General features: G+C 46.6%; 7 protein-coding genes across 7 annotated transcripts; 2 read left to right on the top strand and 5 right to left on the bottom strand.

Annotated features, from left to right (window-relative positions):
• Nucleotides 1-381: 381 nt before the first annotated feature.
• On the bottom strand, nucleotides 382-2,658 carry N7483_000354 (exosome nuclease subunit RRP6; the record flags this gene model as incomplete). The annotated part of the gene is made up of 1 exon (XM_057083792.1): nucleotides 382-2,658. The coding sequence occupies one exon, from the start codon at nucleotides 2,656-2,658 to the stop codon at nucleotides 382-384; it is 2,277 nt and encodes a 758-aa protein (XP_056949941.1).
• A 311-nt stretch (nucleotides 2,659-2,969) lies between these two features.
• Nucleotides 2,970-3,415, top strand: N7483_000353 (uncharacterized protein; the record flags this gene model as incomplete). The annotated part of the gene is made up of 4 exons (XM_057083791.1): nucleotides 2,970-3,010; nucleotides 3,089-3,126; nucleotides 3,186-3,256; nucleotides 3,323-3,415. The coding sequence occupies 4 exons, from the start codon at nucleotides 2,970-2,972 to the stop codon at nucleotides 3,413-3,415; spliced, it is 243 nt and encodes an 80-aa protein (XP_056949940.1).
• Nucleotides 3,416-4,060: 645 nt separating this feature from the next.
• N7483_000352 (intradiol ring-cleavage dioxygenase) lies at nucleotides 4,061-5,173 on the top strand (the record flags this gene model as incomplete). The annotated part of the gene is made up of 1 exon (XM_057083790.1): nucleotides 4,061-5,173. The coding sequence occupies one exon, from the start codon at nucleotides 4,061-4,063 to the stop codon at nucleotides 5,171-5,173; it is 1,113 nt and encodes a 370-aa protein (XP_056949939.1).
• A 93-nt stretch (nucleotides 5,174-5,266) lies between these two features.
• On the bottom strand, nucleotides 5,267-5,677 carry N7483_000351 (uncharacterized protein; the record flags this gene model as incomplete). Its single annotated transcript, XM_057083789.1, has 1 exon — nucleotides 5,267-5,677. One exon carries the CDS (start codon nucleotides 5,675-5,677, stop codon nucleotides 5,267-5,269), a length of 411 nt encoding a protein of 136 aa, XP_056949938.1.
• A 780-nt stretch (nucleotides 5,678-6,457) lies between these two features.
• N7483_000350 (alpha/beta hydrolase) lies at nucleotides 6,458-7,579 on the bottom strand (the record flags this gene model as incomplete). The annotated part of the gene is made up of 1 exon (XM_057083788.1): nucleotides 6,458-7,579. The coding sequence occupies one exon, from the start codon at nucleotides 7,577-7,579 to the stop codon at nucleotides 6,458-6,460; it is 1,122 nt and encodes a 373-aa protein (XP_056949937.1).
• A 715-nt stretch (nucleotides 7,580-8,294) lies between these two features.
• Nucleotides 8,295-8,948, bottom strand: N7483_000349 (histidine phosphatase family protein; the record flags this gene model as incomplete). The annotated part of the gene is made up of 1 exon (XM_057083787.1): nucleotides 8,295-8,948. One exon carries the CDS (start codon nucleotides 8,946-8,948, stop codon nucleotides 8,295-8,297), a length of 654 nt encoding a protein of 217 aa, XP_056949936.1.
• Nucleotides 8,949-9,702: 754 nt separating this feature from the next.
• N7483_000348 (phosphatidylinositol N-acetylglucosaminyltransferase) lies at nucleotides 9,703-12,501 on the bottom strand (the record flags this gene model as incomplete). The annotated part of the gene is made up of 4 exons (XM_057083786.1): nucleotides 9,703-10,047; nucleotides 10,107-11,795; nucleotides 11,869-12,024; nucleotides 12,382-12,501. The coding sequence occupies 4 exons, from the start codon at nucleotides 12,499-12,501 to the stop codon at nucleotides 9,703-9,705; spliced, it is 2,310 nt and encodes a 769-aa protein (XP_056949935.1).
• Between the last annotated feature and the right edge of the window lie 2,111 nt (nucleotides 12,502-14,612).

The following is a 14,612-nucleotide window of genomic DNA, read 5'->3' as shown; positions in this document are numbered from 1 at the left end:
AGATATTTTTGAACTTATTTCTAGTAGCTTCAGAATACTTGTCTGTCACGATACATCGCTACTACATCAGTCTTTACTACTCAAATTTGACTTGGGATTTAAACTTGGATTTTCTAAGCCGCCTAGGTATAGGCATCTTGGACTGATTCAATTTTGAGTAAAGAGCATTTGAGCAATTGAGGTATTGACCTATCCACATGTGCATATCTCATTGTAGAGGGGAAATCCCCAGTGTCTTAAATACAAATATAAAAGCCTCCCATTGACACACCGGTCGCTATGCTTCGAAATGATACAAGAAAAGGAGCAAGAGGGAACTGAGCCAGTCCCAATCATGCTATAAAAAGAAGGATCAAATGAAAGAGCTCATCGACTTTCCTTCTACTTCCGGAAGGTCAGAGACTTGCCACTCTCATCGCGCTTGAGCTTGCGCACGCCTGAGGGGGCCTCCAATGCCTTCCTGTATGGGTCAAAGGTCTTCTTTCTCTTTGGTTGAGCCTCGGCGGCATGTGCAGAAGAAGAGTTCAGAACAGAGTCGGCGGCACCATAGTCGAATGGAGTGGATTCAGCCTGGGCCTTGGCCTCTTTCTTGGCCTTTTTCTTCTCCTTGCGCAGTTTCTTGCGTCTCTTGGCCTCAGTCTCCTCATCGTATATATCATCGTCGCTGGGTTCAAAACTTAGAAGGTCTTCAGTCGGCTGGTCAACAGGGGTAACCTTGCGCTTCCGAGGACCACCGAGTTCCTTCACTGTGAACACCTTCTTTTCTTCAGGCTCAACGGGAGCTGGAGCAGGTGCAGGTTGTTCAGCTGGAGGTGCAACGGGAGTGGATTTTGAGATGCGCAGATTCTCTCGGACCTCTAGAACAGTAGTCGGCACTGGAGGAGAGGGGAATGCCAGGCGATGCGCCTCTTTAAGTGCTGCCAGGGCATGCTCAGGCGAAATCTGCTTCGTCGGCATGTGCAGAGGTTCGCCAAAGAACGTGGTTTTGAAACGTTCGGGAATGAGGAAGTCCTCATCTTTTGACTCAGTAGCAGCAGCCTTAGTGGCCGTCTTTGGTGGTGGTGCAACATCACGCCACTCAGGACCATTAGCTCCTGCGGCCTTAGCCTCTGTAATGACATCCAAGAGATCATCAGCGCGAGCCTTCGTGATCGGTGTCATAGGAGAGAGTGTGCGGAGTAAAACTCCCATGTCAGGGGGCATTGTCTGAGCAAGTCGGAATAGGACATGTTTGGGGAAGACACATTGCACACCCTCATCTTCCGCTCGCGCCACTTCGTCGCGCCATTTGTGTGCTGCCTTGAAAACGGCAAATTGTTCTTTGGTAAGTGTGCCCGGAGTACGGCACAGCATATCATACCATCCTCCTTGGCCTTGCCCATTTGCCTCATCGTATACTGGTCGCTCATAGCGTTGCAAGGCTGCATTTTGTGACCGCTCGTTAACCTGATCGATAATACTTTCATCAGGAGTTGAGGCCTGAATAAGTTCGTTTCGTAGATGGTCGTAGACAAAGAGAAGGTAATGGGTATCTGAGCGGGCATAGTCGAACATGCCGGAGGGAAGTGGGCGAATGCGCCAGTCGGCCATTTGATATCGCTTATCGGCTTCGAAATTAACGAACTTCTGTAACAGGAATTTCAAGCTTCGCTTCGGGTAGCCCAACGCATTTGCAGCATGGAATGTGTCAAACATGCCAACCACGTACAAGCCGAGATCGCGCTGAAGCCAAATGATATCCATAAAGGATCCGTGTAGGACTTTCAGGATCTTCGGGTCTGTAAACACTTCATTGAGAATCTGCAGCTCTTCTCTCCAGGGCTTCAAGGTATCCACAACCCAGTCCTTCTCGCGTGTGCTGATCTGCATCAAGGAAACAAGACCGGAATAAGAATGGACATCGTGATGTTCCAAATCAATGGCGATCTCCTTGGCTTGCTTCAATTCTTTCAGCATTTCCTTGACCCCGTCCAATGTATCCACAAAGGTAGCAGTTGTGCTTTCAAAAGGGAGGTAGTCGACTGGAGGTGATTGTTCATAGACAGACTTCGGGTATTTCGCGGTACGGATCTCGCTCTCGTAGGGGGTTGGGTAGCCCTCTCTGCCATCTATCACTTGTGTCTTCAAGGAATCTTCAAGTGGTACAATCGCATGTGGCTTGGTTTTGAGAAGAGGACGGAAAAGCTCGGCGGTGGAGTTGTCAACCTTGCGATCGAAAAGTAGCTGTGGTTTTGGGATCTTTGATGGGCCGTAGTCGTAAATGGTCGGAAACTTGGGGGCTTTTTTCACCAAAGGCGCTTTTTCTTCCTCTGATGGGCTTAATTTCTTGATCACACCAGTGAACTCGTCGAGACACGCGTCTGCTCTTTCCAAAACCGAATCAATCACATCGACGACGTCGCGCCAATTGTCCTCGATCGAATCTTCATCTTCAAGTGTTGGTGCGGTTTTTCCTGTTTCGCCGACGGCAATCTTCAAGACTTTGGTGGTTAATGCAAGAATGCGCTCGCTCTGCTCATCGATCGACTCTGTGAAATCGGCGTTGGAGGCACGGTGGAAGTTCAGATCTTCCGAGGCGAGTTGATTAACATTGCGAGACACCTGCACCAAGGCGGCGGTCAGCCTATCCTGTACTGGTTTGAGTTGTGTGGAATCCATGATATTCCCAGCTTGAATAACAAGATTCAACAAGACTGGCAACCTCGGAGGAGTTGAGAAATAATTCAATAACTTTGAAAAAAAGTTGATTAGAGAAATGGGTAAAAGGCTGACCGCCTTCCAAAAAAAGTTGCTGTTCACCGCCTGCTGAATCAAGATAATTTGGGTGGCGATTTTGATTGGCGGAGAGACCAAGCTTCTTCTCTCCTGTGACGCTTCTGATTCTCTAATATCAACAATCACAACTTATTATATCTCATATATCGCCTGGATTTTTCATCTTTGGTCCTAAAAGATTCAACAAATTCAAAATGGCTGCCTCTATTGCTCCAGAATGCAACGATATCAAGGAGTAAGCTACATTCTGCTTCCTTTTTCACCTGTCTTCAAACGTGTTCCAAAGTCCAGGTCGACTAATATTCAAATATAGGAAATACGACACTTGCTTCCTCAAGTGGTATAGCGAGAGTATGTTCTTGTGGCTGATCTCTTCCTACGAGACGATCATGTGGCTGACTATGAAACAGAGTATCTCCGTGGCAATGGACAGTCCAATGACTGTGATGAATTGTTTTCAAAATACAAGGCATGCTTACACGTAAGTACTTATATGGGTCTGATTTATCATTGATTGTATCTTGGGCTAAGTTATTTGCTCGCACAGAAATCTCTAAAAGAGAAGGGCATTGACAGCATGCTGGATGACGCTCGAAAGAGCAGCAGCGAAACAGATGCCGAGTTTCTGAAAAAATCCTGATTCTTAACTATAACTTCTTGTTTTCCATAATATCTCCACTATTCTGTTTTGTGTCTGAGCGATATCATCTTGTACCAGAATCAGGCGTCAATGGTCATGTACTATACACTATCATCCGGCTCACTCTCCATTCTATTATTCAATCTCCAAGGCTGCGCGAACTTGTTCATTTGGAAATATTCTTCAGATGTTTTGGGGCACCTGGAACTTTTCCTCTGCATACTTGTACCAATATCCAATCACTCCCCAAAACAACGATTTCAAGTTTAACAGACTATGTAGGTAGTTCAATTCTTCGTCAGAGCAACTCTGGAGGATAGTACTAGCATTGATAGTACGTATTGTGTATACAATATAGTCTCGATTTCATTTGTTGCCATGCAGACTGCAATCAGCCCTATTTGTGCAACAAAGATGCAGTCATCATCTTGGATTCAGATGGCAATTCAATCAGCCTAGCTTGTACACGTACTCCTCTCTGCAACTGGACGAACACCTCCACATCCCGAGGTGGGTATCGGTGCTCAGTGCACCCGTCAGCTACTTTAGGAATCTTCGCCCGACCCCCCTCTATCTATACCCTGTCCATCTTTCTCTTGTTCCTTTTCTCTTTTTTCTCCTCTCATCAGAGATGAAATCCACAAAATGCATCTACCCGTTCATTTACTGCTGATCCTGGCGCTTGCTCTTCTCGGTGTCGCCCACCCAGATGAAGATGAGACACCCATTAGCGAAGCAAAGAAGCTTGAGAAACGAGCATACCATTCCAATGTCATCGAAAGTTACAGCGGATGTGCTAAGAAGCTAGCGGATTCGGGCGTTATTGAGCGCGCTGATCTTCGTCGTCGCAATACAGTTGAGCGACACCGTCGGGATCTTGTTGCTCGTCGACAACAGCAAGTTCTCGGACCTCGCCCAGATGTTAGCGAACTACCCGATTCACATTTCCAGCTACCCGAGCAGCTGAGAAAGTCTCATCTCGTAGCAGGTCCAAATATCGGTCCAGAAACCCCAGAGAATGAGCTTTTCGCTGACAACGGAACTTGTGTTCTCAATCCCGAAGGCATGATCGGCCCCTTCTACGTTAAGGGCGAGCTTATTCGCTCCGATATAACAGATGGACAGACCGGCGTGCCTATGATTATTGATGCCCAGTTCATTGATGTGGAGACCTGCGAGCCAGTAGAGGGTGTCTGGTGGGATGTTTGGAGCTGCAATGCTACGGGCGTCTATTCTGGTGTGCTGAAACGGGGTAACGGAGACAAAGACGATACATCAAACGTCAACGCCACGTTCTTACGCGGTATTCAACAGACTGACTCCGAGGGTGTGGCACAGTTCCAAACCATATTCCCGGGTCATTATAGTCACCGCGCCACTCACATCCATGTGGTTGCCCATGTGGGTAACGTTACTCAACTGCCTAATAACACTATTACCGGTGGGACTGTAGCGCATATTGGGCAGCTTTTCTGGGACCAGGATCTTGTTTATGAGGTTGAAGAAACTTATCCATATAACACGAATACTTTGCCTATTACGCCTAATGCTCACGACCGGTTGTTTTTCGAGGAGATTGACGGGACTACTTCTGACCCTACGTTTAACTTTGTTAAACTTGGAGATGACATCGAGGATGGAATTTTTGCGTGGGTTTCAATGGCTGTTAATGTTTCTGCTAGCTTCGATCCAAGCTATAGTTGGAGACTGACCGATCATGGTGATATACCAGAGTCGGGTGGTGATAGTCCTATATAGAGGCAGTGCAACCTTGGATGACACTTTTCATTCTACAAATCATTCCTGAAACATAGCGACTTGAAGATATCCATTAATTATCATTATCCGAGTCTAATGGGAGACTTGCAATGACTCCAGGGCTCCCTCAATATCTATCACCTCAACTGCTGTAGTTGCAGGGCCGCCCCACTGCACGCAACCTTCGGCATCAACTGCCCAATAGCCACCACCCTGCCATCTGCTACCACTTTCCGTTGGTCTGTTCCATATTCCTGTTTCTTTTCCCATTTTCAAAATGGCCAGAATACCCACCGGGTTGAGAACATGACCCCAGGACACAGTCCCTAACCCCCACTTTGCATAGACTTCACGGTCGGCGTCAACAACAACAGAAACCGATGCCGATGAGCCTGTCTCGCTTGAACCTCCAACAGCTTCAAGCCACTTCTCTGTGGACTGTTCGTTGCTGTGGGATATAGCAATAAAGTTGATATCTGGCTGGTGCGCGGCTGCTTTACGCATTGCAATAAATGACGCTTCGGCGACTTCATGGCAAGAATAGACGATTAATGTAAACTTTTATCTTTCAGCTGAAAGGGTGTAAGTGGTATCGACTATTTTCATACCTGGACACCCGCAATGTCGTAGAAATGCGACGACGGTTGGCTTCTTATTTTCCGCTGGCAGGACTAGTTTTGGACAGAAAGGTGCTATTTCTCCGATCTGGGGCACTTCTGCTATCTCTATAGGTGAGAGAGATCTCCATGATGATAGTTCCTGAGAAATACCCATCTTGTCGAGTCTGCGGTGATGGTTTGTTTTGTTTCTCCTGCTGCTGACAGGGATAACCATCCTTAGAAATGATTACTAAGAATTAGAAAGCGGAGAATAGGCTAAAAGGTATCGGACAAAAAATGTATTCAAAAATAATTCAATGTATAAGGTGAAATATAGGGTAAACAGGATGGAACTTGAAGTGCTCCGCTTGGAACTCGACCAGAATCTTCAAGTTGCGATTACTACTAGATATCCCTTACTAGCCCATAGAAAAAAGAGATGCATCCATGAAGATATTATCCATGCTCGGATCAGTGCTTTTATCCGATATTATGTAGGTTTAATTCACTTTAGCTCCAAATTTTTATTACACTTGAGTATTGTACATCATGATGTTGAGCTTATCGTGGCGAATGCACTCTATCATTTCGATTAGGTACCGATTGATCAATGTTCGAACAAATTGAATTGATATGTTATTTATCCATCTAAGTATACAGGCTACAGACACGAATACGAGTACTTTCATTCTTCGCCAGCTCTCTCGATAAATTCCGTCGCCAGTGCATGTCCTGCACGAGCAACCTCCTCCATGCCGAAATCCTCTCCCCAGGAGAAAGAAACATGAGGACCATTTGGGGCTTCACGCAATTCAACATCATTACCCTTCTCCTTCATATTATGCGCAAACTGCATAATATCGTCATACAAAACCTCTGAAGTTCCAGCCTCAATGAAAAGTGGGAGACTCAATTTATACTCGTTGCCTAGTGGAGTAAAGTAGGGGTTTTTCTCATCCCAGCCCTCGGGAATGTAGCCAGCTGCACCCCATTGAACAAATTCATCTGGAAGGTAGTCCGTTTTGTAGTTCGGGCGATTCTTCAGCTCTCGCAACGATTTCTCGGTCATATCAACCCAAGGAGACCATAAAAGCGCAGCGCGAGGAAGAGGAATTGATGGGTTCTCCGTGTCGATGTGTCGCAACAGAGCGAGAATAAGATTTGAGCCTGCCGATTCACCAGATAACACAATTTGTGATGCTGGGATCTTGAGTGTCTCGAGCGCATAGACATAGGCTGTCATCAAATCTTGAAGTGCTGCAGGGAATGTCTTGTATTTATCCCAGGAGAGTCGGTATTGTATAGAAAGCACGGGCCATCCAGATATTTCACCCAGGCTTGACGGCCCCCATCCGGGCCCATCACTGGGTCGCGCACCAAGCATCACAAAGGCACTTGAGTGAAGATGGATGATAAGTCGTTTGATTGGCTTTTCGGCTGGTTTCTTGGGGTACCAGATAGCTCCGATGGGGATAGGCTGGATTTCTGGGATTGATGAAAGAATTCCTGTGTAAACAGAAATTTCTGTGTTCTCCTGATCTGACTTTGAAATTGTCTTTTGTGGATTGAGCACAATGAACCGGTCTCCTTCGGCACCTGGCTCCAGCGACTTAGGAGTTTGATATCTGACTCTTGTGCGATATCGGATAAAGAAACGAAAGATTTCTGTCACAACTGCTGTCTTATATGACCAAGCAGGGTTGGCGCGATTGAATCTGGGGATATTGGAAACCAAGATGGCTATCAACCGCACAGGAAAAGTGGCGAATGTGTACGTACTGTACAGAAGGAAATAAAGTGATGGCATATTGATATGGTGACACCCAGGCCGGGGTTGTTATTAAGGAACAGGCCAGGGATTTTGTACGAGAATCACTTGAGGTTGGGAATTGGGGCCTATTTTATATGCACAATATTAATGTGGTCGACTGGTTCATGGGGGCGAAGGGGCCAAAACAAAAGTTACTAAGTATAATGCACGCCGATCTCTCGCACATTGGCAGCAAGTATCCATCAATCTGACTCGATCCAACGAATAATATAGCCTATTTACCTAAGAATAGTGCAAAATGTTTACTACTTGACAGCTTCAAATTGACTGTATGACCTCAGGCTACACCTGCGCAACTTCCAGTGGAAAGTTTCCTCTCCACTGGCAGCTTACAAGACCACAACATGATCCAATAACCATCCTTCTATCATGAGCATCTAATAATTCATATCTACTAGCAACCAATTGACTCAGTTGATATTCGGATGACCGCACATGTAAAAACATGGACTCGGATGAGTTGTTCCAGATGAGGCCATTACGGCCTCCAGATGTCAGTCCGAGTCCCCACAGCGGGTGTGGCTGCTGAAGAGCAACATTTGAATACGAATGATACATATCAGCCATTTTGTGATTCAGTGGAAAATATTATTAAGTTAATTCAATATTCCTGACGCTCTCGCATGAGCAAATCAGCAAATCCGAGCACTACATATATCATCTCCAACAATCCGGGAGCGGCTCTCGACGTCTATTCAGATGAAATACACTCCCCCAAAACCAACCTCGACTCCTCATCAAACGAAACATCAAAACTCGCCCACTTCGCTGGCCCGACTCCCAACCTCGAATCCCCAGTAACAAACTTCATAAACCCTCCATGTGTCACAACAACAATATCCTTCCTCTGACTTCCCTCCATCTCCCGAAACTGCTCTTTCATTCTGCTCTGTAAATCCCATCCACGCTGCTGCAAAAATTCCCATTGAGGCGCATACCGGCCCGTCTTTGCAGGAAATACTTCATCTACCTCGATCGTATCCCAGGGTAAATCGGGAAACTCTGCTTTTAGCACAGACCATTCTGAGCCTGTATCGCAAGGTCGAGCTGAATGCGCTTGAACATCTGGTTCAACGAGAAGCTTTGCGCCTTGCTCTACGCCGCTTTGGTTTGCGTAGAATTGCTTGTCGAGACATTTCTCGAAGCCTAGTAAGGCTGTTTTGAGGGTTCGGCGTAGAGGTGATGCAATTACTAGACCCACGTTTTCTTTGAATGGGAAGTCGTGACACAGGGCTTTGGATTGTTGGATGCCCGTTTCTGTTAATTCTGGGTCTAGAATTGAGGTGTCATGATGAGGATTGTGAGTTCCTTCGGCATGCCGAATGACATGCAGACGGAAAGACATGGCTGTGGTTCAAGGTTGGTTTCTGTTTTTTTTCTCTCTCTCTCTCTCGGCTTTTGGGGGGGATTTCACTTACTGAAGAGTGAATTCAGGTTATCGGCACTTATATTCGAAGATCAAAATAATCAAATAATAGTAGTATAAAGTGGATCGCCAAGTATTGCTGACGTGGGTGTTGACGCTTTATACTCGTAACTTGGATATTCGAGAAGACGTGGAGATCCCGACACCAGTACTTTAAATAAGGGAACGGGAATCCCACACGACTTCCAGTCATGTTTTTTCTTCCGCTGCGCCTCATAGCCCCAATAATAGGGCTGTGAGAGGGTCCTGAGTGGATATTTCAGCTGTGTAGATGGACATTTTCGGTCCTATCCACACTCAAAAGAGGAGATTATCTCCGAGCAGAACAGTATCGGGCAGAGAACGCAATCGGGCACGGTATTGCTGTATGCCGAGATCAAGTGGGACTAGGGTCGGAATTCGGAACGATTGTTGCAAGTAAGAGCTTCTCTAAAACTGCTGCAATAAATTGTGCTACGATGCAGGATTTCGAGTTCCTCACATCATGTGTGCCGGCAATCGAACGATCCCGAAGCATGAAAGTTTTTAGCCGCTTGATATACACTTTACCCGCTCAGGGTCCACGTCGGGGTCGGAGTACACAAATAATTCAACTGATAGAATCTGTACTACGGGGGCCGGTGGCAAGATTTAAAAATAAATTAATTATGTGATATATGCTGGGTATAAGCTATCACCGATGACCCCGTCTTCGAATATCTCCTTGCCCAAAATTCGGCGGCACTTTCGGGACTGGGTGGCTCAACGTCCCCATACTACTTGACATTGATCCGGAACTACTACCTCCACTACCACCTTTCTTAGGTTGAGTAAGTAGCGACCATACCTCGCCCATTCGTGCCCGTCGTGCAGGCAGCATACTATACTGCATGCTGTACAGGTTACGACGGTGAATGGGAGGTACAAAGCGGCCGGTGACGAGACAGAAAATGACGCGAGGGGAGAGATAGTGTTTGCGGAGTCGGTGACCGAGCTGGAAGTATTGGTCGAACATTGCGCGGAGAGGAAGTGGGATTGACTATAGTGTTCATGTTAATCAAGGGTGCCCGAGGTCAATGTTTGAGGTTGGTTACTTACCTCGAGATGAATGTAGGAGACTGTAGAAGAGGTAGCCTCGGTGGACTGCTTATCTAGTTCATCTCGAAGCTCAAATCGAATGCCACCGGGCAATCGTCTCGAGTCTTTCACGCGTAACATCAGAGCGAAAAGGGGAAAGTGATTCAGGAATGCCAAACAGGTGTCGAAGCCGGCTTTCATAGAGATAATCAACATGCGGGCCGATGCAAAGGTGAGGTAAAAGACAATCACGGTAGGTAGAAGGAAGAAAAGCACGGTGAAGAGAATGGTGCCAAGAAGGAGTTGGTCGAGGTCATAATCACATGAATCTATTCGGTTGCGCAGGACATTTCGCTTTTTCCCTCGGAAGAGATGGAAGAGCGATATAATTATGGTGAGTTGCCAGTTAAAGATACGGGCAGACGCAATGTAAAAGGAATAGATGTGGACGGTTAGGATGGAAAGGAGGTCAGAAAAAAGGGCGATTGGCATGCTAGCCCCCGCAAAACTGGAGCAGCCAACAATGTAGATGACGTGAGGAAGATAGGGCTGGAGGTTCGCAATGCATGCAGCCCAGTTCTCGATAACCCAAAGGAACAAGTCACCGAGGAAAGCTGCAAGTTCGTTGTTAAGCTTTAAGCCGGCAGGCCAGTCCATCAGCCATGAGATGGTGCGTTGCAATCCTTCCACAGTCCATCCTGTGAGAACGGTGTTGATTTGGGAGGCGACCCAATTGGCATTATCAATGATGTATGAACCAAGGGCAATTCCAATGATCACATCGTTAGCCACGAGCCACAAACTGTTGTAAAACCGGATGTAATCTGGGTGACTGGTAGTCACACTTTCCCAGTTATCCTTCCTTTGACGCAGTTTGACATATTGTATAGGCCAATAGCAAAACTGCTGGAGGCGGATATCAACTTGCTGAGCCGTTGCCGAAATATCCTTGATGGCTGCAGCGTCTGGCCGAGCCCGCCATTCAAGAATCTTTAGCACCACCTCCGCAACTGACCGGTGTCCCACGAGACCTATAACGAAGATTCTAGTGACAACCGGCCAAATCCACTGCCAAAATATGTGCGCAATGAAAAGGACGAAAAGTCCCCAGAGAGTAGTCGCCGATTCCACCACACGTTCTCCAACACTCATGCTGCGTTTTGCTCGTACCCCAATCAAATGACAATTCTTATGCATCAATTGGCTCATTTCATATGCACAGTTCACTTGACTGATGATCAGTGGAAGTGCCTGCTCCTTTTGCGACGGAATATGCTTCACCACCGTGTGAAGTTTAAGCTTGTCAACCAGCACACGATGTCGTGCCTTTTCTTTTTCTTCTTCCGACTCAATCGTCCCAGATAACGCGAAGCCATTCTCTACATTCGTCACCTTGTCGCCCAAAGCTAAGGAAATCGGATCCAAAGACATATACTCCATGCGTGTTGGGTCCGGACGATGAAACATGATGACCTGGACCGAGAGATTCGCTTCTGGTGGACAAAATATCCGCGGGAGTTGGCTTTTCGACGGCGGGTGCGTGGTTACATGAAGGTGAGACGGATTGAATGTAGTGTCGGGAAGGAGGGAATTCGTCGAACCAAGGACATGCATCTGGGACCGACCGCAAAGCGTAAAGATGCGAACAATGGGATGCGGGCTATTTCGAAATAGGATTCCAGCCCGAAGCGCATTGCCCACATTTCGTGGCTATCGAAGAGCACAATTGTCAGCGCACAATTCCTCGTAAATTAAAATGTATAGTTTCTGCACTTTAACATACCTCGACATCTTCAAGGACCGTAAGTACAACTAGGTCCAGCTCCGAGTTGCGCCATCCGACTATCACACCCGGCGCTGAAGATCGCGGGAGATCATATGGCCAAAATACTCGCAGCAGCCCATCACTCATTATCATGTTGTCATCCTCCGGCGCCGTCTAGAAGGAGCCTCGACGGCGCAACTGTTCCCGGGCGGACACGCCGAGGTTTATGTGACGTGGATGCTATTCGAAGTACGAAGAATTAGTTTTGGGACAGTTCCACCTTGCCAAGCAGAGATCTGTTGAAGCTCCTCGAGTACTTGGTATTTGGGGAGGGCTCACCAATTGACCCTCTCTCGATGCTAAATGATTGATAGGAAGGACGAGTATGAAAAAGAATACGGAAAGAGATAGGAATCCTTTCAAGGTTCGAGTCTATATCGAGGGGTATTGTAAGCAGATTATTCGATACATGCGCATTGAGTTCGGTGCGGAGGGGAGGGGCCACGCAAGCGCAGTACGAAATAAACATACCACGACACCGTGATCCCACGCAAAAATAGCAAGTTCGTAAAGCCGAGTTACAAGGTCCCACCTAGCGGTGATGTAGCCCGCGACGAAGATTCCAAGAGTGAGGATGGAAAAGGGGTGCATGAATCAGGGTGCTTGAAGCGGTACCGCGATTCAACGTGCGCGCATCGCTGTGAGGGGATTCGGATTGGAGGATTGTTGATTATCGAAGGTTTCAGGAAGTAACTCGATGATCTGACGGGACTAATATTCGCTCAATTGATTGCGTTGATAGAAGATTAAACGAATGGCAAGTATGAGCTTAGACGGCCCGTTGAATGTACCCCGTGGTTATGCTGTCTAGACCATTCAAAGGTAAACCTGGTGGATCACGGGGTCTTGTTAGGGGTACCCAAAGTTAACGCTTATGTAAGCCACCTCAATAACGTAATCCACATGCGATCCGTACACCCCACCAAGAGTCGTGTCTTTCAACCATCCTACCTAATTCAAACGCCTGCCATGGCACCAAAACGCAATATTTCAGCCGAAAAAAAGCCAATCAAGACGGCAGGATCTTATTAGCCGTCAACGATATTCAAAATGGCCGAATCAAGTCTATACGCGCAGCTGCGAAGCTACATGAAATACCCCATACGACCTTGGCCGATCGCGTGAATGGCATACAAGCACGCGTTGATAAGCGTCCAAAGAGCCATAAATTGACCCAATTGGAAGAGGATTCACTTACTGAGTGGATTATCTCTATGGACACACGTGGTGCAGCGCCTAGGCCTACGACTGTAGGAGAAATGGCTAATATCCTACTGGCTGCTCGTGGTAACCATCCTCCACCTACTGTTGGTATTCGCCGTCATGAGCTTCATACACGCCTCTCAAGACGCTATGACTACCAACGTGCACTAAACGAAGACCCAAAATCGCTACGAGAATGGTTTACAACCGTACAGAATGTCATTGATCAGAATGGAATTCAACCAGAGGATATTTATAACTTTGATGAGACAGGCTTTGCAATGGGCCTTATTTCAGCACAGACAGTTGTTACACGACAAGAATATTACGGTCGGCGTGCTATTTTACAGCCTGGAAATCGTGAATGGGTAACTGCAATTGAAGCTATCTGTGTAGATGGCTAATCATTACCACCATGTGTGATTTTCAAGGGAAAGGTTGCCATCGCTAGTTGGTTTGATAACCTACCAAAAGATTGGCGATTTGAAGTCTCGGCTAATGGCCGGACTACTGATGAGATTGGTCTACGTTGGCTACAAAAGCTATTCATCCCATCAACAAATTCACGTGTCCGTGGTCGTTTTCGGCTATTGATTCTTGATGGCCATGGAAGCCATCTTACACCCCAATTTGATCGAATCTGCACTGAAAACAATATTATCCCACTCTGTATGCCTGCACATTCATCACATCTTTTACAGCCACTAGATGTTGGTTGTTTTGCAGTCCTTAAACGTGCATATGGTCGCTTTATAAGTGACCTTGCGCATAGAGGCTATAACCATATCGACAAGCTTGATTTCTTAGCTGATTATCAACGCGCCCGCCTTGAAGCTTGTCAACCAACTACTATCCAGAATAGCTTTTTAGCTACTGGTTTAGTCCCAATTGATGCTGAAAGAGTTCTTTCTAAATTGAATATTTCTCCACGAAGACCTACACCGTCAAACAGCAGGCCAGGCAGCAGATCTAGTGAGTTTACCCCTAAAACGCTTAGAACTGTGGTTCAGCTGCAGAAGCAAGCTTTAATGCCTAAAAATCTTCTAAAACAGCGATCAAACAGCCCTCCAAGCCTATCGAAATCGATGCTAGATCAAATCATCAAAAGCCACTGTATAGCACTACACAACACAGCGTTACTAGCACAAGAAAACGCTTTTACGTGCTACAAATGAGAAGAAACGACAAAAGCGCAGTCGATCAACTAGGCAGATACTATGTGATGAGGGTCTAACAGTTGAAGAGGGCAGTCCCCGACAAGCCCAAAGCCCCGTACGGCCCCACACGTGACCCACAGGAGGTGTCAAGCATAGCGGATCACCTGATAAGGCTTATGTAAGCCATACTGTATTTTACATGCGAGAGATAGAAGAATTTTACACCACATACACACATATGAAGCCTCGTTCTTATTGGGTGCCCAATATTGCTGAATCAGCCTAGATTTGACAGGAGGACTTATAACTTCCAATCGTGTACATAGCTTCCTCTTAAGCATG

Source organism: Penicillium malachiteum (assembly GCF_028827825.1).
Source record: "Penicillium malachiteum strain IBT 17515 chromosome Unknown utg000001l:1.0-8184562.0:1.0-8186909.0, whole genome shotgun sequence".
NCBI lineage: Eukaryota > Fungi > Ascomycota > Eurotiomycetes > Eurotiales > Aspergillaceae > Penicillium > Penicillium malachiteum.
The sequence above is the reverse complement of the archived record's forward strand: the minus strand, read 5'-3'. Positions and strand labels throughout refer to the sequence as shown.